Genomic DNA, 26058 nt, shown 5'->3' with positions numbered 1-26058 from the left:
ATTTGCTGGACAACATTGAGGCTATGATTAAGAAGTTGGAGCTCTTCTCTGTCTGCATTAACAGGGACAACACACGGGTCTTTCCATCATTGTATCATTTTTCTGTGTGCAAATAAACACAAACTTACAGACAATGTCAAATGTGATATATCAAATCAAATCAAATTTTATTTGTCACATACACATGGTTAGCAGATGTTAATGCGAGTGTAGCGAAATGCTTGTGCTTCTAGTTCCGACAATGCAGTAATAACCAACGAGTAATCTAGCTAACAGTTCCAAAACTACTACCTTATACACACAAGTGTAAGGGATAAAGAATATGTACATAAAGATATATGAATGAGTGATGGTACAGAGTGGCATAGGCAAGATGCAGTAGATGGTATCGAGTACAGTATATACATATGAGATGAGTATGTAAACAAAGTGGAATAGTTTAAAGTGGCTAGTGATACATGTATTACATAAAGATGCAGTAGATGATATAGAGTACAGTATATACGTATACATATGAGATAAATAATGTAGGGTATGTAAACATTATATTAAGTAGCATAGTTTAAAGTGGCTAGTGATATATTTTACATCAATTTCCATCAATTCCCATTATTAAAGTGGCTGGAGTTGAGTCAGTGTGTTGACAGCAGCCACTCAATGTTAGTGGTGGCTGTTTAACAGTCTGATGGATATAGTGAAGCACCTGAATGAGTTAGGTGCGCAATTACATAGGTACTTTCCCGAAACGGATTACACAAATGACTGGATTCGTTATTCCTTTCATGCCCTGCCTCCAATCCACTTACCGATATCTGAACAAGAGTCTCATCGAAATTGCAACACGCAGTTCTGTGAAAATTGAATTTAAGCAGAAGCCATTGCCAGATTTCTGGATTGGGCTGCGCTCAGAGTATCCTGCCTTGGCAAATTGTGCTGTTAAGACACTGATGCCCTTTGCAACTACGTACCTACCTATGTGAGAGTAGATTCTCGGCCCTCACTAGCATGACAATTAAATACAGGCACAGACTGTGTGTGGAAAATGATTTAAGACTGAGACTTTCTCCAATACAACCCAACATTGCGGAGTTATGTGCATCCTTTCAAGCACACCCTTCTCATTAACCTGTGGTGAGTTATTCACAAATTTCTATGAACAATAAGGTTTTATATGTAAGATGGTTAAATAAAGAGCAAAATTATTGATTGTTATTATATTATTATTTGTGCCCTGGTCCTTTAATAAGAGCTCTTTGTTGCTTCCCACGAGCCTGGTTGTGACAAAAACTCACACTCATTCTTATGTTCAATAAATGTATCGAATAGTGTGTGTGTGGCAGGCTTACAATGATGGCAAAAAAAACAACATTTGAGAGTGTGCTGACCCTGGTGCTAGAGGGGGTATGCAGCTGGAACGTTTGAAGGGGTACAGGACTATAAAAGTTTGGGAACCACTGCTCTAGTACAATAGTAAGCTCATTAAATACCAACCTGCTTATAAAGCAGACATGCAAAACCAAATATTAACATAACCATAGATCACTTAAACTGGTACAACACTTCAACTAACGGGTGGCCAGAAAGAACTAACTGAAAGTCACTCCCCCACTAATCCATACATCCACCCTGTTAAACAGAAATGATGAGTCACCGTACCCATTTTGTTGCGAGTGTGTGATGAGTGTACCTTTATAAAAAAAATATTATACTAGATTATCTGCGCATATACCCTAAAAGGTCCCGAACAATACCATTTGAGATCATTGTGTGTACCACTGAACGTAAAATGTGTATTTGATATTTTTGTACCCCAGGTGTCAGGTGTGTGCATACTGGTAGCTATGTCAGGTGCAGGAGAGCAGAGAGTTGTGAACAGGCGCATACTTTATTGAGGCAGGAGAAACCAACAGACGGACGCAACTGCGTCAAAACCTCTAGCCCCTTGGCAAAAGTGCAAAACGCGCAAAACAGTCACAAATAATTTTAACAATAAACATCTTTGTGAACAACACGGTATAAGCAAACCCTTATGGCGCGTCAACATTTAACACGAAACAAACAATTTCACACAAATACATGAGGGGGAACAGAGGAATAAATACATGCAGTGTGATTTGTGAATGAAAACCAGGTGTGCAGGGAAGAAGACAAAACAAATGGATCAATGAGAAATGGAGCGGCGATGGCTAGAAAGCCGGTGACGTCGACCGCCGCCCGGCCCGAACAAGGAGAGGAGCCGACTTCAGTGGAAGTCGTGACACCAGAGAACAATGCTGTAGTCTAACCATAACTTTTTTTCTGAGAGTGTAGAATAACCAGCTATTGGTTGCAAGTATACTTTGGATTACATAATGTGCATGAGCAAAGCCGTTCAGGTTGAGTTCAGTTGAAAACCCACTATTGGTTCATCTGTTGTATTGAAATAACAATATTAATATAGGAGTTGATTTTGAGCATCCAGTCCATTTTACTTGGCAGTATACTGTATTTAGAGTATCCTTTGGGTTTGGCTAGGGCACTAAACAGTGAGATATTGTTGTCTGTTCTATTAAAAGCCACCTGAAAGCAGCCCTGATTACCGTAATGAGCTTAAGGTCTTACAAGTGTGATTTTTTTATTTGCTTTAATGTGCCATGTGCACACTGAGGAGTTCAACTGAAAGCCTCTCTAATCCTTTCAGCTTCTTGTCCTCTACAAGTACACAGGGATGTTGTTCCATAGGACAAGCTGTAAGATGTTGATGTTATGCACAAGGAATTAACAGAAAACATGAAAATGGATATGCGGATATTTTGTTTAAACCTATCTATGATAGGGAAGAAAATAGGACACGTTTGAATGGATTTGTCCCTGTTTTGTGTTGTTTGTCTTCTTTTTTGTAAGGATAAAGAACCTGCCAGTATCAACAACTCTGTCGCAGATTGGAGCCATCTGAAGATGACAGGTGCAGCTGATAGCTAAGGACCTTGGCTATTATTCTCTTTCCTTTGTGAAGGTTATTTCCCCTCCGTCTTTGTGGGAGTTTCACAGAGTTCTTGTTCACTGAGGAAATCAACTTAAATTGAGCTGCCGCAATGGGCTGTTCCCCGTCTAAAGGTAACACTTTTCCGGGTCAGGCCACCTTTAGGAGGGGAAGGACACTACTACCAGGGGGCCAAGAGAGTCAAGGGAAGTCCCAGTCTGATGATGGAGGGAGTGGAGGCTCCTCCGGAACAGGAGACACAGATGGAGAGACTTGGGAGAGGGGAAGTGGGGAGAGTAGACTGGCTGGTCAGAACTACTCTGTTCAGGACGCACCTTCAACCCCACAGAAAAAAAGACCCTCCCTGACCGAGTTGGTTCCAGAGGGGGTCATCCTTGACAAAAAAGTGGGGACTCAAGAGACAGGGTCACATGTAAAAGAGAAACAAGGAGATAGGCAAGATATGGCTGACAAAAAGGGTGGACGAAAACCAAAGAAAAATGGCAAAGGAATCAAACTGACCAAAAAGAAAGAGAAGGAGAAAAAATCTCCCCTTGTGGAGCAGAAAGTTGATTTTCCGGAACCTTTAGTGAAAGCCCACCAGGCTGTGTATGCCTATTTAAACCCAAGCATCAGCAAATATGAGATTCTGCTGCGGCTCCTGGACCAGGCGACCCAAACCCAGGTGTCTGTGCAGCCAATGGTGACCTTCATGGCTATGCGCTACGAGGAAATCAACCGAGGGCTGGAGGAAATGGCAGACGAGGGTGAAAGGCTTCTGAAGGACAATGGGGAGCATCTCGCCTGGCCAAGCCCAATAAAAAACCTATCCAGTTTCACCCCCCTCAAGTCTGGATCCACCAATGCTGAGTCTTCACCAGACCTCTTGCAGCAGCTACTTCAGTATACCACTCAAAGGATGCAAAATGTGGGTCAGTCTGTGGGTGGCATTGGGGACTCTGCCTTAGAGGAGGCAGCTGTGTATTTCATCTCTGTCTCTGAGCTGCTGGAGGAGAAATTAAAAGCTAAGCGTAATGTAGAGACAAGACTGATGCAGTTGCTGACCCGCATTGAGGCTGCCTCACTCCGTACGACCGGACCAGAGGACTCTGCATTGTTCAGTGAGGACAGTGGAATTGGGGCCGAGAGCGAGTCACTAGCTGGGTCTGAAAGAATTCACAGTGAAAGCTGTGAGTACACTGCGACCAACCAAACCACTCTTTACAGCCCTATTGGCAGCAATGCTACCCTAGTCCGGCAAGGGGCACCAAGGCGAAAGTTTACCAAGAAAGTTAGTCCAAGCAACTCCCTAAATTCCATAGACTCGGCCTGCACCAGAATGGGTAAAGAGCAGAAAGACACAGAGTCACTACTAGGATCTGCCTTTTTAAATGATGGTGAGGAGGATGACAATGATGATGAGGAGGGGGAAGAAGAGGGAGAAGGTGGCAGGAAGCAATCTTACTCCTCACCATCTGATCCTAACCAGCAACCTAGTCGCCTGGCACCCAGGCGCATGGAGAACCCTCAAAATGTGGAAATGACCCTGAAAATGAAAGATGCCATAAGTGGTCAGGTTAGATTTGTTCCCTCACAATGTGACAGTACCAAAACTAAACCAACAGACAGCCCCAAGACCAGCAGGCGCCAGTGGACAGAGGGGGAGGAGCGATCACCAAAAAGGCCCCAAACAGCAGCTCCTGTACAGAGGGCAATTAAAAAGACCCCTGTTCCCAAAGAGGGTCGTTCACAGTCTGTAGAATCCCTCCGCAGCAAAGGTGAAGATCCAACATTGCTTGAACTAGAGAGGACACAGAGGGATCTGAGTCAGAGGCTAGAGAGGATGAGCAAAGGCAGGATGGAAGAGAATGCCAAGACAGGTCCCACTAAACAGAACCCAGGATATACTGTAAAGTCCCTGGCATCCAAACGTCTACAATCCACCCTGCGGAAGAACAACAACACTTTTCCAATTCAGGACCAGGCAGTGCCCACTAAGCGTAGCTCCTGGGAACAGGGGGCAAGCAAGGACATGGAGGAGGAAAAAGAAAAGAAAGACAAGAAAACCACCAAGGGGGTGTTGAAAGCCACCCCACCTCCTAGCCCTCCACTGTCACCTCGTCTGTCCTCAGGGCTGTACCGGGGAAGGAATTCTGTCAAAAGGCTGATTGACACCTTCAGCCAGGGGGTTGAAGAGCCCAACCAAGAGCCCTCCAAAATGTTAGGGCCTATCAAAGGTGTTCGAAAGTGTGGGGTCCCTGTTATGCCTGGAGTAGGTGACATCGAGGCCATACTGAGCAGTGGGGTCAGCAGTAGGACAGATGACTTAGACGTACAAAGTCTGCCACCCCCTCCTCTTGAGGTCCTGATGGACAATTCCTTTGAAGGTGCACAAAGCCTCACAGTAAGCGACATAGACGATGAGGTTGTTAGTAGGGGCCGATCCCCTATTCCCAAGATGGCTATTGCATCTCAGAAGCTGCGTGCTTCCATGCAGTCTGTGCCATTGCTACCCAGCAGAGGCAACCTGCTCCAGGGCTCGAGCAGCATGCCCCCTGCCTGGACTGTACGGCAGAATACCTCTGCTAGTTCCAGGGTTAGCCACAATGAGCCTCAGCTGGAGGTAAACCCAGAGACAGAGGAGGCGGCCACTCTCTACAAGCTAGCCAGAAAAGTAATCCACTTGCGGCACTCCTCAGAGTCTTCGATGGAGAAAGGTCAGGATGTGCCCAGGTGGCCCTCTCCCAATCGAGCTGCATCGGGATGTAGACAAAGCGATGACAGCCCCTTTAAGACAGTGACTCCCACTTCAACCGTCAGTATCCAACCACCTGCTACCCTGCCTGTATCTAGAACTCGAATACTGCCTTCCACACCTTCAACCCCAACCTGCTTGCATCGAAGATTCCCCAGTCCCCCCACCTTCAGAAAACTGTCTATGCTTCCATCCTCAACCAGCCCTCCGGTCATTCGCAAACTTCCCACCCCACCACCACTTCAGAGAAGACTCCCAAGCCCACCTGCCTCAAGACAAGTAATGACCCCAAACTCCAGTTCTTCTGGCTCCACACATTCTTTCAAGGCACCCTCACCACCAGCGTCCCCTAGGGTACAAAGATGGAGACGAGAGAACAACAGCGAGGACTCCACCGCAGGGGCTTCAGCTATCTCTCAGTTAATAAGTAACGCTCGCTCTGTTTTCTGCCCGGCCTCACCCTCACTGTTTGAGGCCCAGCCTTGTCCCGTACCCCGCCCCCCACAGACTTCACCGGTGGCCTCCACCGGTGGCCATGTTGTCCCACGTCCTTGGGGAGATCGTGGCAGGCTCCCTATGTCCGTGCGAGGGCCACAGCCTTTCATCCGACGCAGCCACTCAGACCAGAGGCCCATTCTAAGCCTGCCACCCAGGGCAACCATCGTCTCATTCGCAGAGACTTGTGGGAGTGAGCCAGCCATCAGCACACAAGGGTGAGTGTCAATGTTTCCCTCTAACCAAATCTCTCTCTTTCAAAATCCAATAATAAAGTAGTATGCTCCCACTAGTCGTATGCTCTAATATCTTTCAATTCATGAATCGATGTGTTCACATGCAAATGTATCGAAGGAATGGTATGTCTATGATTTAGGATATTGCAATGAGTATTTGTTTTCCTCAAAGAAGGGGAAAGCCCCCTGTCACTCTCCTTGTAGTCAAAACTCCCTCTCTGCTGTAGCACAGTATGGGATCACTAATAGGGAAACAATATGAACCAATAATTGGCTGTCTTCATGAGGCGATTAAAAACTGCAAATGAAAGAACAAGGCATGTGCATCATGTACCCCTCTATTTAAAAATAGTCAGCACATATGCTCACCTTTCTGCACCATTCAACTATTCTATTGACTTGATTAATTTCACAATAGCCATAAGACTATGTGCTCTATGCTCGACTAAAACTATTATTACAAATCACAAATATTAAAATGCATGACCTCTGAAATCAAGTTTACTAATTGTGGGCCATGTTAGACAGGTTTCTACTTTCGGGTTTTCATCAACACAACTTGTTATGGGTTACATAAAATGACAACTGCATTCATGCTTGAAATGTAGCATTACTTTATCTTATCACTCAAGTTGAAAATAGTATTGGAGAAATTATTTACTAATCTCAATGGTATTTCAAAGTGCACCCTTGTCTCTTTTTATGAAATCAATTTGTACTTTTTTGGTGTTTAATGTCACCCAGATTCAGAGACGAATATTAGAGGGAAAATGTAATGGATTCACACATTTGTCATGGTGTAAACATTTGAGCACATATTTAATTTTTTTGAAGCCTGCTGGTTTCATTGAGCTATTGATATAAAACCACTTGAGAGGAAATTATGCTTGATAAGATTATACATAACCATTATGGTTTGACTACCAGCATGAATGTAATTTGAAATCTATGACCAATATAGGTGATACAATTACAAGACACTTGAAAACTACTTTCAGGTCACATCAGTCTTCTCCTTTTGGTAACCAAATCATAAAATCTGTATAAATAGTTGGAAAACAACCATCTACACTTCTCCAAAGTGCAGTTTCAGGCTTGAAGAAGTTCGATTAGTTTGTTTTACTAAAATAACTGACATACATTTGCAGGGGAGAGTGGGGTAGGTCATGCCAAGGGTGTAGTTGAGCCACCAGGGCCGGCTTCAGGCATAAGCGACATAAGCGGTCGCATAGGGCCCCCTGGCAAAAAAAATAAAAATTTTAGGAACTTAGTCGAGGTCTCAACTTGCTGTTGAGAGTTAGAATAGTAGAATACACAAGGTGCCATTTTTAAATGTGGTTGTGAATCAGCACTTTTTATCACCGACAGTCACTAAATTAAAATGTCAGCAAGGCAGCTAACTAAACTTTTAGTAATGATGGCCGAATACCAACCGTGCATGCCCAGGAGTGGGCAGGGGCCCTTGATTTTGTTAGTCATTGACACTCAGATATCATTAACACATCTTGGCAAAATGTGTAGGATTGTAGGAAATGTTCTTTTAAACTTCAAAGATTTTTCTCTGCCCAATGGCAAAATGAGTAGCATCGCATGAAATGTGTTATAAAACTAAAGTATATTATAGTTAGTATATATACTATAGTAATTAATGTAGTGTTTCTGATGATAATAGTATACGGTAGTATTTACTGCAGTGTTGTTCAGACTGATGTAATTTACTATAGTGTTTTTGTTTTTAATATCTTTGACATAGAAGTTGAGGCTTTCTCTTTGAGGAAACCCAATTGAGAAATACTAAAGAGCACATTTTCCATAACCTGTAGGTATGTAGGTAGGATTGGGGTCTGACGGGATAATTCCAAGCTCCTGCTCTTTCTACAACCTGTAGGAGACACAACATATGGTCTATACTGTAGGTTTCTCACTTATGGGTGGCACAAAAGCAACGGGCAGGGTATCTGGAAATTAAATACTGCAGTATTTACTATAGTTAAAAAATTGTTGCGTTTTAGAGGACATTACTGTAGTAATTTTAACAGTGATATTTTTATTGGATAATAGTGTAGTATTTACTATAATATTCAAGTATTACACATGATTATGTACATATTCTTTATCCCTTTACACTTGTATGTATAAGGTAGTAGATTTGGAATTGTTAGGTTAGATTACTCGTTGGTTATTACTGCATTGTCGGAACTAGAAGCACAAGCATTTCGCTACCTTCGCATTAACATCTGCTAACCATGTGTATGTGACAAATAAAATTTGATTTGATTTGATGATCGAGGATATTACAGTGTGTAGTATAGTATTCTACAGTGTACTGTAGTTTACTACAGAATTGTATAGTAAGTACTGTAGTATTCTATAGTAAGCAGTTTTTTCATTTTGGCTGCAACATTTTCTCTACTCCCAATGGTAAAATGAGTAGGATAGCAGGAAATATACTTTAAAATGTATCTCCGCCGTCAAGAGAGGGGGCACTAAAGTGGAAGTATTGGAGCCCCCCAACCAAATCTTGCTTAGGGCTGCCTAAAGGCTAGTGCCAGCCCTGGAGCCATCCCTTGTTTCTAGGAAACAAAATTAATAATGTGACCAAATATTTAGGAAGAGGTCATCATTTCATGGAGTCTGCAGAAAGAAACCACATGGAAAAGTGGTAAGCAAGTTAGGTCCCCAAAGTCATTATATGTTTCATGAAGCTTGTATCTAAACCAAATTAGATTGTTTTATACACCAGTTGGGGTCTCTATAAGCTACAATATTTAGTCCTAAACTTAGCATGAAAATGTGTCCTTGTACTGTAGCTGTGTTTGCTAATATACTGGAGTCAAAATGTTTGCTTTGGGGTTAATTGTGCCATTTGGCCAGGGGCATATTCCATACAAATGGTGATTACATTTAGTCCGTAAAAATAAAAAAAATATATACAGTGCCTTGCGAAAGTATTCGACCCCCTTGAACTTTGCGACCTTTTGCCACATTTCAGGCTTCAAACATAAAGATATAAAACTGTATTTTTTTGTGAAGAATCAACAACAAGTGGGACACAATCATGAAGTGGAACGACATTTATTGGATATTTCAAACTTTTTTAACAAATCAAAAACTGAAAAATTTGGCGTGCAAAATTATTCAGCCCCCTTAAGTTAATACTTTGTAGCGCCACCTTTTGCTGCGATTACAGCTGTAAGTCGCTTGGGGTATGTCTCTATCAGTTTTGCACATCGAGAGACTGACATTTTTTCCCATTCCTCCTTGCAAAACAGCTCGAGCTCAGTGAGGTTGGATGGAGAGCATTTGTGAACAGCAGTTTTCAGTTCTTTCCACAGATTCTCGATTGGATTCAGGTCTGGACTTTGACTTGGCCATTCTAACACCTGGATATGTTTATTTTTGAACCATTCCATTGTAGATTTTGCTTTATGTTTTGGATCATTGTCTTGTTGGAAGACAAATCTCCGTCCCAGTCTCAGGTCTTTTGCAGACTCCATCAGGTTTTCGTCCAGAATGGTCCTGTATTTGGCTCCATCCATCTTCCCATCAATTTTAACCATCTTCCCTGTCCCTGCTGAAGAAAAGCAGGCCCAAACCATGATGCTGCCACCACCATGTTTGACAGTGGGGATGGTGTGTTCAGCTGTGTTGCTTTTACGCCAAACATAATGTTTTGCATTGTTGCCAAAAAGTTCAATTTTGGTTTCATCTGACCAGAGCACCTTCTTCCACATGTTTGGTGTGTCTCCCAGGTGGCTTGTGGCAAACTTTAAACGACACTTTTTATGGATATCTTTAAGAAATGGCTTTCTTCTTGCCACTCTTCCATAAAGGCCAGATTTGTGCAATATACGACTGATTGTTGTCCTATGGACAGAGTCTCCCACCTCAGCTGTAGATCTCTGCAGTTTATCCAGAGTGATCATGGGCCTCTTGGCTGCATCTCTGATCAGTCTTCTCCTTGTATGAGCTGAAAGTTTAGAGGGAAGGCCAGGTCTTGGTAGATTTGCAGTGGTCTGACACTCCTTCCATTTCAATATTATCGCTTGCACAGTGCTCCTTAGGATTTTTAAAGCGTGGGAAATCTTTTTGTATCCAAATCCGGCTTTAAACTTCTTCACAACAGTATCTCGGACCTGCCTGGTGTGTTCCTTGTTCTTCATGATGCTCTCTGTGCTTTTAACGGACCTCTGAGACTATCACAGTGCAGGTGCATTTATACGGAGACTTGATTACACACAGGTGGATTGTATTTATCATCATTAGTCATTTAGGTCAACATTGGATCATTCAGAGATCCTCACTGAACTTCTGGAGAGAGTTTGCTGCACTGAAAGTAAAGGGGCTGAATCATTTTGCACGCCCAATTTTTCAGTTTTTGATTTGTTAAAAAAGTTTGAAATATCCAATAAATGTCGTTCCACTTCATGATTGTGTCCCACTTGTTGTTGATTCTTCACAAAAAAATACAGTTTTATATCTTTATGCTTGAAGCCTGAAATGTGGCAAAAGGTCGCAAAGTTCAAGGGGGCAGAATACTTTCGCAAGGCACTGTATTTTTAAAATTTTACCCCCTTTTTCTCCCCAATTTCGTGGTATCCAATTGTTAGTAGCTACTATCTTGTCTCATTGCTACAACTCCTGTACGGGCTCGGGAGAGACGAAGGTTGAAAGTCATACGTCCGTGCACCTGCACCTGGCAACCTGGCAACACCGTGCACCTGGCAACCTTGGTTAGCGCACACTGCGACCTGCCCGTCACAGGAGTCGCTGGTGCACGTTGAGACAAGGATATCCCTACCGGCCAAACCCTCCCTAACCCGGCGTCGCCCCACAGACCTCCCGGTCGCGGCCGGTTATGACAGAGCTTGGGCCCGAACCCAGAGTCTCTGGTGGCACAGCTGGCGCTGCAGTGCAGCGCCCTTAACCACTGTGCCACCCGGGAGGCCACATTTAGTAAGTTTTATGCAAAATATGCTTCGACTTTGTTTTGCAATTTGTCATGCATATGAACTCAAGTGCATTTTTATTGTTACAGAGCAGACATCATCATGCCTTGGAGACTAAAATTGTGTTCATTTAATCTGATGATTTAACAAGCAGGGGTCTAGTCCCCCTGGAGGTTCTTGAAAGAGCAGTCAAAGAACTGAGAAGGGAAGTCAATTTGAGCACCAGCAGGGGATGGAAAAAATAGACAGAATGACACTGAAGAAGTACATTGACAAAATATTAAACTATGGCTCAACTTACACTGTCCCTACACTGAAAAACTTTCCCTGTAAATTTGCAGTGTTAAATTGCCAGGTGAGTTAGCAGGTAAATACTGTAATTTTGCTTTACAGCAGGGATGTTGTAAAATGTTCTACAGTAAGAAACAGTGCTGTATTATTAGTTAGTTAATAGTTATTGAGACCACTGTAATCATTACAGCAACACAGCTGTATTATATAATTACAATAATTTGCTTGCAACTCTGCTGCCAGTATAATGCTGAAAATGTACAGTAATTTACATTATTTACAGTATGTTACCGTAATCATTTTATGGTACCAAAACTCGGACTGTAATGTTTTAACGGCAATTGTAATTAATAAATGAATGAATGAATGAAATTCATTGAGGGAAGGTGGGGTTTGTATTTTACAGTATTTACCTGTAACAGCATGGGATTGGTGCAAGCAGGTTGGCTGCTAGGTAATATATTTTCAAATTACAGCATATCAAATATGTATACTGAATGTACAAAACATTAGGAACACTTGGTATTTCCATGACATAGAATGACCAAGTGAATCCATGTGAAAACTATGATCCTGTTAAATCCAATCAGTGTAGATGAAGGGGCGGAGACAGCTTAAATAAGCATTTGTAAGCCTTGAGACAATTGAGACATGGATTGTGTATGTGTGCCATTCAGAGGTCGAATGGGCAAGTCAAAAGAGTTAAGTGCCTTTGAACAGGGTATTTTACAGTAGTAGGTGCCAGGCGCATCAGTTTGAGTGTGTCAAGAACTGCCAAGCTGCTGGGTTTTTCACACTCATCAGTTTCCCGTGTGTATCAAGAATGGTCCACCACCCAAAGGACAGCCAGTTATCTGACAACTTCTTGTCCATGCCCCTTCAAATTGAAGCTTTTCTGAGGGCAGAAAGAGCTGTAACTCAATATTAGGAAGGTGTTCTTTAATATCACTTGCACTTATAGAGGCCTTGGCAAAGGTTTCCAAACTTGCAGGGAGTACAGGGCAAAATAGACCAAGGACATGGGAAATATTCAACCATTAACGTTGCGTTATGGTAATGAGCTTGAGTCTGTATTCACGATCCCGGATCCGGGATGGGGAGATCAGAGAGGTTGTAAGCTTGCTGCCACTCCATTCTGTCCCCTATACACATTTTATTGTTTGGGACCTACAACCACAAATCAATTGGTACAGTACTTTCACTTACAGATGCAACAAATGCAGTGTCTTACAAGGCACGCCTCAAAATATGTAGATGAGACAGAAACAACAATACCACGCACCATGTGGTAAAAAGGTTTTTGCCGCTCCAAAAACATGGTAAGGTACTGTATTCTGTGGGGTGGAATTGCAGTACCATTTGAAATACATGAATGTACTGTTAAACCAACATTTAATTGGAATTTACGGTATCATTTACAAATTACGCCTAAAATAACCATTGCGATTTACAACAATTTAGTACATTGCTATTAGTTGTATTGTATAATACCATAAAAAAAGATATATGAATGAACAGTGTATTTAACCAAAGAAGAGGATTCATTACACCACTAATTCAAAACCTATATTGTGTTGGGTGAAAGAGAGACAAAGAGATAAATTAAAATTGGGATTGGGTAGAATCCTAGATCTACAGTGCCTTGCAAAAGTATTCATCCCTCTTGGCGTTTTTGTTGCATTACAACCTGTAATTTAAATGTATTTTTATTTGGATTTCATGTAATGGACATAAACAGAATAGTCCAAATTGGTGAAGCGAAATTTAAAAAAAACTTTTTTCAAAATACTATTTTTTAAAAACAACAGAAAAGTGGTGCATGCATATGTATTCACCCCCTTTGCTATGAAGCCCCTAAATAAGATATGGTGCAACCAATTAGCTTCAAAAGACACATCATTAGTTAAATAAAGTCCATCAGTGTGCAATCTAACTGTCACATGTTCTGTCACATGATCTCAGTATATATACTGAGCGGCCCCAGCGTCTGCAACACCACTAAGCAAGGGGCACCACCAAGCAAGCAGCTCCATGAAGACCAAGGAGCTCTCCAAAGAGGTCAGGGACAAAGTTATGGAGAAGTACAGATCAGGCTTGGGTTATATACAAATATCCAAAACTTTGAACATCCCACGGAGCACCATTAAATCCATTATTCAAAAATAGAAAGAATATGGGACCACAAAAAACCTGCCAAGAGAGGGTCGCCCACGAAAACTCACTGACCAGACAAAGAGGGCATTAATCAGAGAGGCAATAAAAATACAAAAAATAACCCTGAAGGAGCTGCAAAGCTCCACAGCAGTGATTGGAGTATCTGTCCATAGGACCACTTTAAGCCATACACTCCATAGAGCTGGGCTTTACAGAAGTAATTGCTTAAAAAGCAAAAGGCATGCGGGAGACTCCGCAAACACATGGAAGAAGGTACTCTGGTCAGATGAGACTAAAATGTAGCTTTTTGGCCATCAAGATAAATGCTATGTCTGGCACAAACCCAACACCTCACATCACCCCGAGAACACCATCCCCACAGTGAAGCATGGTGGGGGCAGCATCATGCTGTGGGGATGTTTTTCATCGGCAGGGACAGGGAAACTGGTCAGAACTGAAGGAATGATGGATGGTGCTAAATACAGGGAAATTCTTGAGGGAAACCTGTTTCAGTCTTCCAGAGATTTGAGACTGGGACAGAGGTTCACCTTCCAGCAGGACAATGATCCTAAGCATACTGTTAAAGCAACACTTTAGTGGTTTATGGGGAAACATTTAAATGTCTTGGAATAGCCTAGTCAAAGCCCAGACCTCAATCCAATTGAGAATCTGTGGTACGACTTAAAGATTGCTGTACACCAGCGGAACCCATCCAACTTGAGGGAGGTGGAGCAGTTTTGCTTTGAAGAATGGGCGGAAATTCCAGCGTTTAGATGTGCCAAGCTTATAGAGACATACCCCAAGAGACTTGCAGCTGTAATTGATGCAGAAGGTGGCTCTACAAACTGTTGACTTTGGGGGTGAATAGTTATGCATGCTCAAGTTCTGTTTTTTTACATTTATTGCTTGTTTCCCAATAAAAATACATTTAGCATCTTCAAACTGGTAGGCATGTTGTGTAAATCAAATGATGCAAAGCCCAAAAAATATATATTTTAATTCCAGGTTGTAAGGAAACAAAATAGTAAAAATGCCAAAGGGGGTGAATACTTTCGCAAGCCACTGTATGAACAGGGGAAAATCTATTCGGGGCTGTGAAACACAGAACGGAACAGTTTAAGCAGGAGAGCATCCAGGAGAGAGAAGTCAGCAGCTGCTGAAAATATTCTTCCACTTCACCGCCGTTTCAAGGAGATATTTACTAAGCTTCATGTGTCTCACCCGACAACATGAGGTTGTAGATTTGAATCTAGAGTAGGCATAAGCTTTTACTGTAAAAAAGGCAGTATGGTAGTGAAACTTTTACAAGAGGCTGCCAATTACAGTTAATAACAGTAGCCTTCTGTTTTTTACCCATAATGCAGTGCAATCTACAGCATTAATTCCATAAACACATTTAATACAGTGCAGTCAAAAATGTGATTTCCTGTATGTTTCCACACTATGAGGTTGAATACTGTGAAATTGTGAAAAATGTCAATTGTGCCACAGTGCAGACCATCAGCGGTACAAATTGAATCAAGCTCAAAGACACTCACACAAAGTTCTGTAGATTCTCTGTTTTACTAGAAAACCACTAGGGCAACATTAATGCTGCAAAACTGGTTTTCTTTGGATGTTGCGGAACTATTCCCAGCCAAATTACATTAGGTGGGTGAGAGGGGAGCTTTGCATAAAAAAATGGAAGTTCTTTAAGGAGATTACGGCACAATGATGAGATATACAAGACTGATGGTGAATTTTCAAAACCATTCAAGTACCCTGACCCTTCCGTTTTGAGTTACAATGATTAACTGTTTTAAAATCATTATGTTTTCACTCTGATCTTGCTACTGTGAAGTCATAACACTAGATTTTGTGTGCCCTCTATTTTCCTCATCCAGGTAGCCAACAGTAGTATGTAGCTAGCTAATCCTTAACACATTATTCCACTATGACTAACAGTAGCTTGTTCTGCCCTGTGCTAACTGGTTGCTGACCAACCTGTGATATTTCTCTAATCCTAAAACCACCTCTTCATTTCACTCCCATAGGCTGGAGGACGAGCCAACCAGAGACGACAAGTCATGGGACAGCAAATCGGACTTTAGATGTAATGCCCGCTCTGCTTCGCACCCGGACCTATGCATTGTGGGTCAGAGCCTTACATTGTGAATGAGGGGGCTGGTTAGTGAAAGACCAAGTCGGATTACGAATTAGCAGGAGGATTTAATACTTTTTTTTCACTGGGAGTGCTAATTCCAAGAAAGCTTCTTTACCAGGTGGTACCACTACCCACTACTCCCTTTAATTATTCTCAGAGACATTTTTAAATTATGTTATTGTATTCTGGATTCAGCGTGCTTGTGTGTGTGTGTGCATGTGTGTATACGTGTTTATTTCTCATTTTATAGACTCTCTTTCTGACTTATATTTTCCATTAAACATTTTCAACTCCATGTTTCCTATTTTGGTTTGTCAAAGTATTTCTCTTGTTTTTCTAACTTGATTTGTTTCCAATAAAAATGTGCATACATGAACAACTTTGACGTTTGGACTCAAATCGATACTATGGAATTCAATCAAAACGCATACTGTACTACTTGTTATTGCTTTTTGCACAACATTCAATTTACAGTCACATATCATATCTGAATATCCAGAACAATTATGTCAGATCTCGTACTTAGCTATCATTCTCATTTTAATGGGGATTGTTATGTTTAAGTCCTAAAGAGGTCTCAATAAATGTATTAAGGGTTTCATGTTCTCTCCTGCTCTATCTTGGTACCATTTCATAATTTGGACACCCATCATTAATCTTTTTTTCTCAATAACATTCTCAGTCTTTTTCTCCTTGTTTAATCTCTATGTTCTTTGTAAAGACTTGCCTATAGGGTTGTCATTGTCACTTGTGGTATGGAACTGCAGCAGGTCCTGTAAAGTAGCACACTCTGTGTGGGTTTAAGTTTCAGTGCTGGCCTGTAGGTTGTCAGCAAGTGTTGCCTTCAGAGCCATATCTAGTTGACTCGCTGCCCAGCATATGTACTTAGTGTGACATGTCTGGTCCAATCCCTCAAGTCAGTAAGTCAACACAGGAAGGAGCAATGGATGGATAGTTCATTTATTTCCTAAGCTGCAATGATGGGACACACACAGTATGGATGAATGGTCAGTAGTTGACGGGATATCAATAGCACTCCCACAGCAATTCTCCATATATCTACTGTATAATATACTAACAAAAGAAACAATCGAAATGTCTATCAAAGTCATTGTGATCATATAGTGGATTTAACCATTTATAATAATTACTAATATACTATAATACATTAAATACATTGTTTCCATGTGTACTCTCATATTTAGAACAGAATAAACATCCATTTTAGTGTTTAAAAGATATCAAATTAACCAGAAATGACTCAATGTCACACTCTTGCGGTGAAGAAATATAATAGAATGTAACCTAGAATGTACGACATATTTTCCTAAACTAACAACATCAGGCTAATACACTGATAGCTGGTGCTCATGAGTTATCCCACTTAAAAAGATGAGAGAGGCCTGTAATTTTCATCATAGGTACACTTCAACTATGACAGACAAAATTAGAAAAAAATCCAGAAAATCACATTGTAGGATTTTTAATGAATTTATTTGCAAATTATGGTGGAAAATAAGTATTTGGTCACCTACAAACAAGCAAGATTTCTGGCTCTCACAGACCTGTAACTTCTTCTTTAAGAGGCTCCTCTGTCCTCCACTTGTTACCTGTATTAATGGCACCTGTTTGAACTTGAAAAGACACCTGTTCACAACCTCAAACAGTCACACTCCAAACTCCACTATGGCCAAGACCAAAGAGCTGTCAAAGGAAACCAGAAACAAAATTGTAGACCTGCACCAGGCTGGGAAGACTGAATCTGCAATAGATAAGCAGCTTGGTTTGAAGAAATCAACTGTGGGGGCAATTATTAGGAAATGGAAGACATACAAGACCACTGATAATCTCCCTCGATCTGGGGCTCTACGCAAGATCGCACCCCGTGGGGTCAAAATGATAACAAGAATGATGAGCAAAAATCCCAGAACCACACGGGGGGACCTAGTGAATGACCTGCAGAGAGCTGGGACCAAAGTAACAAAGCCTACCATCAGTAACACACTACGCCGCCAGGGACTCAAATCCTGCAGTGCCAGACGTGTCCCCCTGCTTAAGCAAGTACATGTCCAGGCCCGTCTGAAGTTTGCTAGAGAGCATTTGGATGATCCAGAAGAAGATTGGGAGAATGTCATATGGTCAGATGAAACCAAAATATAACTTTTTGGTAAAAACTAAACTCGGCGTGTTTGTAGGACAATGAATGCTGAGTTGTATCCAAAGAACACCATACCTACTGTGAAGCATGGGGGTGGAAACATCATGCTTTGGGGCTGTTTTTCTGCAAAGGGACCAGGACGACTGATCCGTGTAAAGGAAAGATTGAATGGGGCCATGTATCGTGAGATTTTGAGTGAAAACCTCCTTCCATCAGCAAGGGCATTGAAGATGAAATGTGGCTGGGTCTTTCAGCATGACAATGATCCCAAACACACCGCCCGGGCAACGAAGGAGTGGCTTCGTAAGAAGCATTTCAAGGTCCTGGAGTGGCCTAGCCAGTCTCCAGATCTCAACCCCATAGAAAATATTTGGAGGGAGTTGAAAGTACGTGTTGCCCAGCAACAGCCCCGAAACATCACTGTTCTAGAGGAGATCTGCATGGAGGAATGGGCCAAAATACCAGCAACCGTGTGTGAAAACCTTGTGAAGACTTACAGAAAACGTTTGACCTCTGTCATTGCCAACAAAGGGTATATAAAGTATTGAGATAAACTTTTGTCATTGACCAAATACTTATTTTTCGCCATAATTTGCAAATAAATTCTTTAAAAATCCTACAATGTGATTTTCTGGATTTTTTTTTCTCATTTTGTCTGTCATAGTTGAAGTGTACCTATGATGAAAATTACAGGCCTCTCTCATCTTTTTAAGTGGGAGAACTTGCACAATTGGTGGCTGACTAAATACTTTTTTGCCCCACTGTACTTTACACATTTGTCATAAATTATCTGCAACGATGGGACACACACAGTATGGATGAATGATCAGTAGTCGACAGGATATAAATAGCACTCCTAAAGAAGATGCATTTTCGAGTTAGCTACCAACTTCAAAAATTGAACTTTAGCTAGCATAATACCCACATGGAAAATTTAGATTGATCCATGGGCCTGCTTGGCTTGTTACTTTTTAATAAAGTCTATTTGATTTAACAAGTTCCGGTGTCTGAGAAATATGATTGAGCGAATATTTCCACAAAAATACTGACTGTTAGCACTTGGTGGTCAATTCAGCTAACCACAAGAATGGGCTTTAGGTGATGCAGATGAACCTGTAACCATATTACTTCAACACTTCTTCAGGATTGGTGGGTCCCCTGCTGGATGGTTGAGCTAAAGTAGGCTAATGCCATTAGCATGAGGTTGTAAGTAACAAGAACATTTCCCAGGACATAGACATATCTGCTATTGGCAGAAAGCTTAAATTCTTGTTCATCTAACTGCAAAGTCCAATTTACAGTGGCTATTACAGTGAAAGAATACCATGCTATTGTTTGAGGAGGGTGCACAGTTTTGAACATCAACAGTTATTAATAAATACATATTTCCAGACACTGCCAATCTGTTAACCTTTGCTGGGTGAAGCTCCTTCTCCTTCCTTTCCCTTCTCCGACCTGTCTTTGCAAGATCTGAACACCACACCCTCTTCTAGTTGCAATATATATTCATTGCACTTTGTGTACTGGGCGCAGGACTGTGCTGTGGCATATTGTGACTCAGACTGCTGCTTACTGATTGATGAGGGACAATTAGGGTGATGTCCTGGTCCACTCTTGTCTTGCATGGGGGAGGGGGCAGTGGCAGGGGGAACACTGGCCCTCAGGTGAGAGCCTTGGGGGGGACATCATAGCGTAGAGAACCTGCAAACAAGAGGAATTGAATTCAGAATTATAAAAAGTTACTCAGAATTAATCGTTATTAATTCTATGGGAAAATTATTCATCGAGAAAAGAAAGCAATGACAACCCTGACTTGATTATAGGTTTATTTGAGACATTGGACTTTAATAAGAAAATGTGCTTGCAAGGACTAGCCTGAAATGTGAGATTTTAGATTTCACCTACCATGCTGTGATGAACCTGACCAGACATACATATACTGTAAAATAACTACAAACCATGTCCCTGTTGTAGTACATTCTCCTGGCAATTGATACAAGCTCAACCAGTTACAAAGGTCCCAAACCAAAAATAATTGAAAGTGAAAAATGAATTACTTTGGGGGTGAGGGGGGGACTCAATCAGGGTCTCAACTTACTGTTGAAAGTTAGAATACAAGGTTCCATTTCGAAATGTGGTTGTGCATCAGCACTTTTTATTTTGTTATGTCAGTGACTGACACTCAATTAGCATGTCAGCTAACTATTTTTAGATTGGTAAATTAGTCTAGCAAGCTATCTAAAGTTGTAGCAATCTTGGCCGAACACCAACCGTGTAAGTAGGAAAGGTGCCCAGGGTCCATGACCTCAAGGGGGCCCATTTGATTTTGTTAATCAGTCTCACTCAGATATCATTAACATGGCATAAGTGCATAATGTTCTATTTGGCCCATGACAAAATGTGTAGAATTGCAGAAAGCTTGCTTTAAATAGGAATAGGAATAGGGTCTAGTTTTCTGCCTGACTAATGTGCCCAAAGTAAGCTGCCTCACACTCAGGCCCAGAAGACAGGATATGCATATAATTGGTAGCATTGGATAGAAAACACTTAGATGTTTAATTTAAAAAAAATATGCCCGAGACTACAACACTGATATTGATATGGCAGGTGAAAAGCCAAAGATAATCCAACCAGAATGTTTTTTTTTAGGTCCCAGGCTTTTATAATGGAAACCTACTGTTCCTATGTAAATATGTCTCCCAGATTGTAATTCCTATGGCTTCCACTAGATGTCAACAGTGTTTATTCAAGGTTTCAGGGTTGTTTTTTGAAAAACAAGCAAGAATTTTGAGTTTTGGTGAGAAGAGCACCAGAACAATATCAGTTTTCGGCGCGCGAGGTCCGCTTACTAATCTTCCTTGTTTTTTGAAAAACAAGCAAGAATTTTGAGTTTTGGTGAGAAGAGCACCAGAACAACATCAGTTTTCGGCGCGCGAGGTCCGCATACTAATTTTCCTTTCCTATTGAACATACTACTTTCCGTATGAAATATTATAGTTTATTTACATTTTAGAGTACCTGAGGATTAAATAGAAATGTCGGTTGACTTGTTTGGACGAAGTTTAGCGGTAGCTTTTTGGACTCCTTTGCATGTTGAACAGTGAATTATGGTGGTGGTTTTGCTGTGGTTATGGAGGTTTTCATCAAGGATCTCTCTATAATGCAATAAAATGCAAATTAATTACTTAAAAATCATACAATGTGATTTTCTGGATTTTTGTTTTAGAGTCCGTCTCTCACAGTTGAAGTGTACCTATTATAAAAATTACAGACCTCTACATGCTTTGTAAGTAGGAAAACCTGCAAAATCGGCAGTGTATCAAATACTTGTTCTCTCCACTGTATATATAGATAGATATTTTTTTTTACTATTTTTTTTTTTAGACCAGAGGAAAGAGTGCCTCCTACTGGCCCTCCAACACCACTTCCAGCAGCATCTGGTCTCCCATCCAGGAACAATATTTCTAACATAGTACTTGGGGAATGGTCAGAGGCGATCTGAAGAATAATATGTCATTTTGGTTGTTATTTTGTGATGTCATTAAAAAGGTTATAAAGTAAATTCTGTAACTTGAAAAGTATACACACTACATGTTTCCATCCTCTATGTTGTGTATGAAATATGAAAAATTATGAATGTGAATTTGTTAAGATGGGAATGTGATCTTAGAAACCATAAGAGGAAATTGTTTCTATAACTTTGTACAAGTGAGTAGTCACCTCCCCTTGAGTGAGCTCAGAGAGCGTGTGAGCCTCTAAATGTACCGAAGTATTATGTCTCTGTCTCCCTCTCTCTATCTCCATCTCTTTTGTAACGAGCCACAATATTGTGTCAGTAAAGAACCACTCTCGTGGTGCCCCAATTCCTAATTAGTTAATTGTTACATGATTGATTTAAATTGGATAACAATTAAACATAGTTAGTTGATTAGATAAATAACTGACACTGGTCTCTCCTCTTGGTCACTCTCAGGGTCTTTGTTGGGTTTCATTTTTGCTATCATCCCCCAGGGGAAGCTGATAAGACTGGGGATTTGGGCCCAGGGTGGGAGCCAAAGGGGTTGGAGGTTGACGAGCTCTCAGTCTGGCCAGCCTGTCAATCGGGATAGACAGTGTTGAGTGGCGCCTGCGCTGTCATCCCTTGTCCACTGGGGGGAGGCCTTGATCCACGCTTACCTCACTTTGAGCCGGAAGCACAAGAACAAATAAATTATTTCACTTGTGTTAGTTTGGTGACATAAATCGATTAAATATGAAGATAATTAAAAGATATATATATATATATATATATATATATATATATATATATATATACACATACGTGTTATATATATATATATATATATATATATATATATATATTATTCTCCCTTTAATCAACCCAAACATTACCACTTTAGCATGGCAATGTCTCTACATGGACAGAGGAAACTATTTTAACATGGTGAATGGATAAAGATATTTTTGTATGAAAATAAATACAAGTTCATAGACACTGGTCACCTTGTCTAGCGTTTCCTTTGTGAATTGCTGTTTCTATCTCCTGGTGTTGTTCTGGAGCCTCTAGGACTGATATTCTCCTTTTTCACTCAGCTGCAGTTGTGGCTGTCCTAAGGCGATCTACTCCAATAGGGGGAAGAGGCTGTGAGAGAAAAGGGGATCTCCAAGGAACATGTCGTGAAAGGTGTAACCTATGAACCTTCGTTCCCTGAGGGACAGGGAAGGGAACATCATCCAAACTAATATAACAGAGTTAGAAATGCATCCCTGGTATATCCCTGTCTCCTTCAACTAGCACTGCTAGACATCTATGAAGCTGCAACCTGCATTACACTACCAGTTACAGCAAAAAAAATCTATAAAATCTTTCCCAACAACCACAGATGCATGTGTCTGACACCATAAATTAAGGCCCCCGAGAGAAAAATGTTATTCTACTTAAATTAAATGTCAGCGTAGCATTTGGTAGCCTTCTAAGGCGACCACAATGCAAAAATTGCATCAACCATTGATTGCATGTCATGTCATCGACTGCACAATCGTGGATCTGATTGCTATATAATTTGTGTTTAGCTGATATGTTAAACACCTATCCAGGCATTGTGAGATCTGGCATGTGTCTGTAATGTAGTCAGCCTGGAACACGGCCATTGACTGTGATTGTTTGCAGACAGGGCCCTATTCCATTCTCACCAGCACAATGTCCTGTCTGTGTCCCCGTCTGCAATCATTCACAGTCAATGGTTGTGTTCCTGGCTGCCATTAGCCATTTTCTGTTTCAAGATGTTTGACAATTTCCACAGAGTGAATTTAATTAGTAATCTGACTTTATACTGGCCACAAAATGCTACTTTCTATCATTTGAAAAGGCAATCAATTAATATGTTGGAGTTGAAGTGACATGTATTGTTGTGTTACTGCCCGCACATTGTTGTATAGCAATACCACAGACTGTCAGGCGTAGAATGAAGTCAACACTTTGGCAATTCCAGACCAGGTGTCTCATAGGGCTGTCAAGTGTGTGCGTACTGGTAGCGAAGTCAGGTGCAGGAGAGCAGAGAGTTGTGGAGAGGCGCACACTTTATTGAGGCAGAAAAAACTAACAGATGGACGCAATTGTGTCAAAACCTCCAGCCCATAGGCAAAAGTGCAAAACGTGCAGAACAGTCACAAATAATTTATGTTTAACAATAAACATCTACGTGAAAACCACGGTATAAGCAAACCAGTCTGGCTTGTCAACAATTAACACGTAACACAAACAATTTCACACAAAGACATGAGGGGGAACAGAGGAATAAATACATGCAGTGTGATTGGGGAATGAAAACCAGGTGTGCAGGGAACAAGACAAAACAAATGAATCAATGAAAAATGGAGCGGCGATGGCGCGAAAGCCGGTGACGTCGCCCGCCGAACGCTGCCTGAACAAGGAGAAGAGCCGACTTCGGCGGAAGTCATGACAAGGGCACAGTTCCATAATATAAGACAATGTGTTTGATTATGATTCCAATTGATTTCCATTCAAAATGTAATTTTCCCTAACCCTAACCCCTAACACTAACTCCTAATTCTAACCCTAATTCTAACCCTAACCGTAAGCCTAATACCAAAGCCTAAAATAGGCTTTTTCAGTGATAGATTCAGACCAGGGAGACCTGGGCCCGTACCTACAAGGGTCTCCGAATAGTGGTGGGGAAACAAAGCTTCCTGAAGCATTGAGGATTTCCAGACAATAATGTGGAAAACACACTTAACAAAATGTATGTGGAGACCCTCTCGTTGAACACTTCATTCCAAAATCATTAGCATTAATACGGTGTTGGTCCTCCCTTTGCTGCTATAAAAGCCTCCACTCTTCTGGTAAGGCTTTTCACAAGATTTTGGAACATTGCTGCAGGACTTGATTCCATTCAGCCACAAGAGCATTAGTGAGTTCTGGCACTGATGTCTTGACAAACTTGTTCTGTATGGATCTCGCTTTGTGCAGGGGGGCATTGTCATGCTGAAACAGGGAGGGCCTTCCCCAAACTGTTGCCACAAAGTTGGAAGCACAGAATCGTCTAGAATGTCATTGTATGCTGTAGCGTTACGATTTCCCTTCACCATCAGGATGCTAAACTACAATACCAACACATATGAGCGGCCCTTATTTTGTCGGCAAACCCTATTCTCACGTAATTTTATTTCTTTACTTTATGAAAAGCCATCTGACCAATACTTATTTGGTAGTTGTGTAACTGTTTTGAGTGCAGGGGACTTCCCCACAATTTTACAAAGCAATTATCCACATTCACCCTTTTTCATTTATTTTGTGTGTGGTGTGTTTTGGAAACTACCAGAAAGCCTTTGGTTTAGGTCCTCCATGTGTTTTTTTTAGGAATTGTGTGATGTTGGTTTTTTATTTTAATCACATGGACCTCAACCTTTTTATCCCTTTTTACTGGGGTTTCGTCCAACACCGTCTTCTTCATGAATTCTGCCATACTGGTACTAGCATCTGCCTGCAAAACAAATTAACATTACAATGCAATGTTCCAGTGCATTAACTCCATACAGAAACCAGCGTTACCCCCTGGACCAAAACTAACCCTGACAACCTGTACCTCCCCACTCCCTGTGGAGGGAGGCCTTCCTGAGGTGTGTCTTGTCTGAAAGAGTAAATTGGAACAGAAAGTGGTGGAACTGGCACAGACAGTAATTCATGCATGTTTTTGTCATTGATATTAACAATCTGGGGTATACATAACTTCACAAGTGTATATAACAGAAAAACTTGACTTGAGCTGTAACGGTTTTCTTCCGTTGAAGGAGAGGAGGACCAAAATGCAGCGTGGTTAGTGTTCAACATGTTTAATAAGGACACAATAAGGTCACGTCCTGACCAACACTAAAACAAAGAAAACACAAAATAACTATGGTCAGAACGTGACAGTAACCCCCCCCCCCCCCCCCAAGGTGCGGACTCCGGCCGCAAAACCTGAACCTATAGGGGAGGGTCTGGGTGGTCATCTGTCCACGGTGGCGGCTCTGGCGCAGGACGTGGACCCCACTCCACCATAGTCTTTGTCCGCTTTAGTCTCCTCCTAGGAACGGCGACCCTCGCCGCCGACCTAGGATTGGCAACCCTACTAAAGGGCCCACTGGACTAAACAAACTCCTCCGGACTGAGGGGCAGCTCAGGACCGAGGGGCAGCTCAGGACCGAGGGGCAGCTCAGGACCGAGGGGCAGCTCAGGACCGAGGGGCAGCTCAGGACCGAGAGGTAGCTCAGGACCGAGAGGTAGCTCAGGACCGAGAGATAACTCAGGCTGGTTGACGGATCTGGCAGCTTCTGGCTGAGCTCTGGACAGGCGGGAGACTCTAGCAGCTCTGGACAGGCGGGAGACTCTAGCAGCTCTGGACAGGCGGGAGAC

At 41.7% G+C, this 26058-nt stretch overlaps 1 protein-coding gene across 1 annotated transcript; it reads left to right on the top strand.

Moving 5' to 3' along the window:
• The first annotated feature begins 2701 nt into the window (after positions 1–2701).
• On the top strand, positions 2702–16364 carry pcare (photoreceptor cilium actin regulator). Its single transcript, XM_021584345.3, has 2 exons — positions 2702–6430; positions 15876–16364. Exons 1-2 carry the CDS (start codon positions 3075–3077, stop codon positions 15994–15996), a joined length of 3477 nt encoding a protein of 1158 aa, XP_021440020.3. The 5' UTR covers positions 2702–3074; the 3' UTR covers positions 15997–16364.
• The last annotated feature ends 9694 nt before the right edge of the window (positions 16365–26058 follow it).

The sequence above is a fragment of the Oncorhynchus mykiss genome, chromosome 25, assembly GCF_057628025.1.
Source record: "Oncorhynchus mykiss isolate SJ-2025 chromosome 25, ASM5762802v1, whole genome shotgun sequence".
Taxonomy (NCBI): Eukaryota; Metazoa; Chordata; class Actinopteri; order Salmoniformes; family Salmonidae; genus Oncorhynchus; species Oncorhynchus mykiss.
The sequence above is the reverse complement of the archived record's forward strand: the minus strand, read 5'-3'. Positions and strand labels throughout refer to the sequence as shown.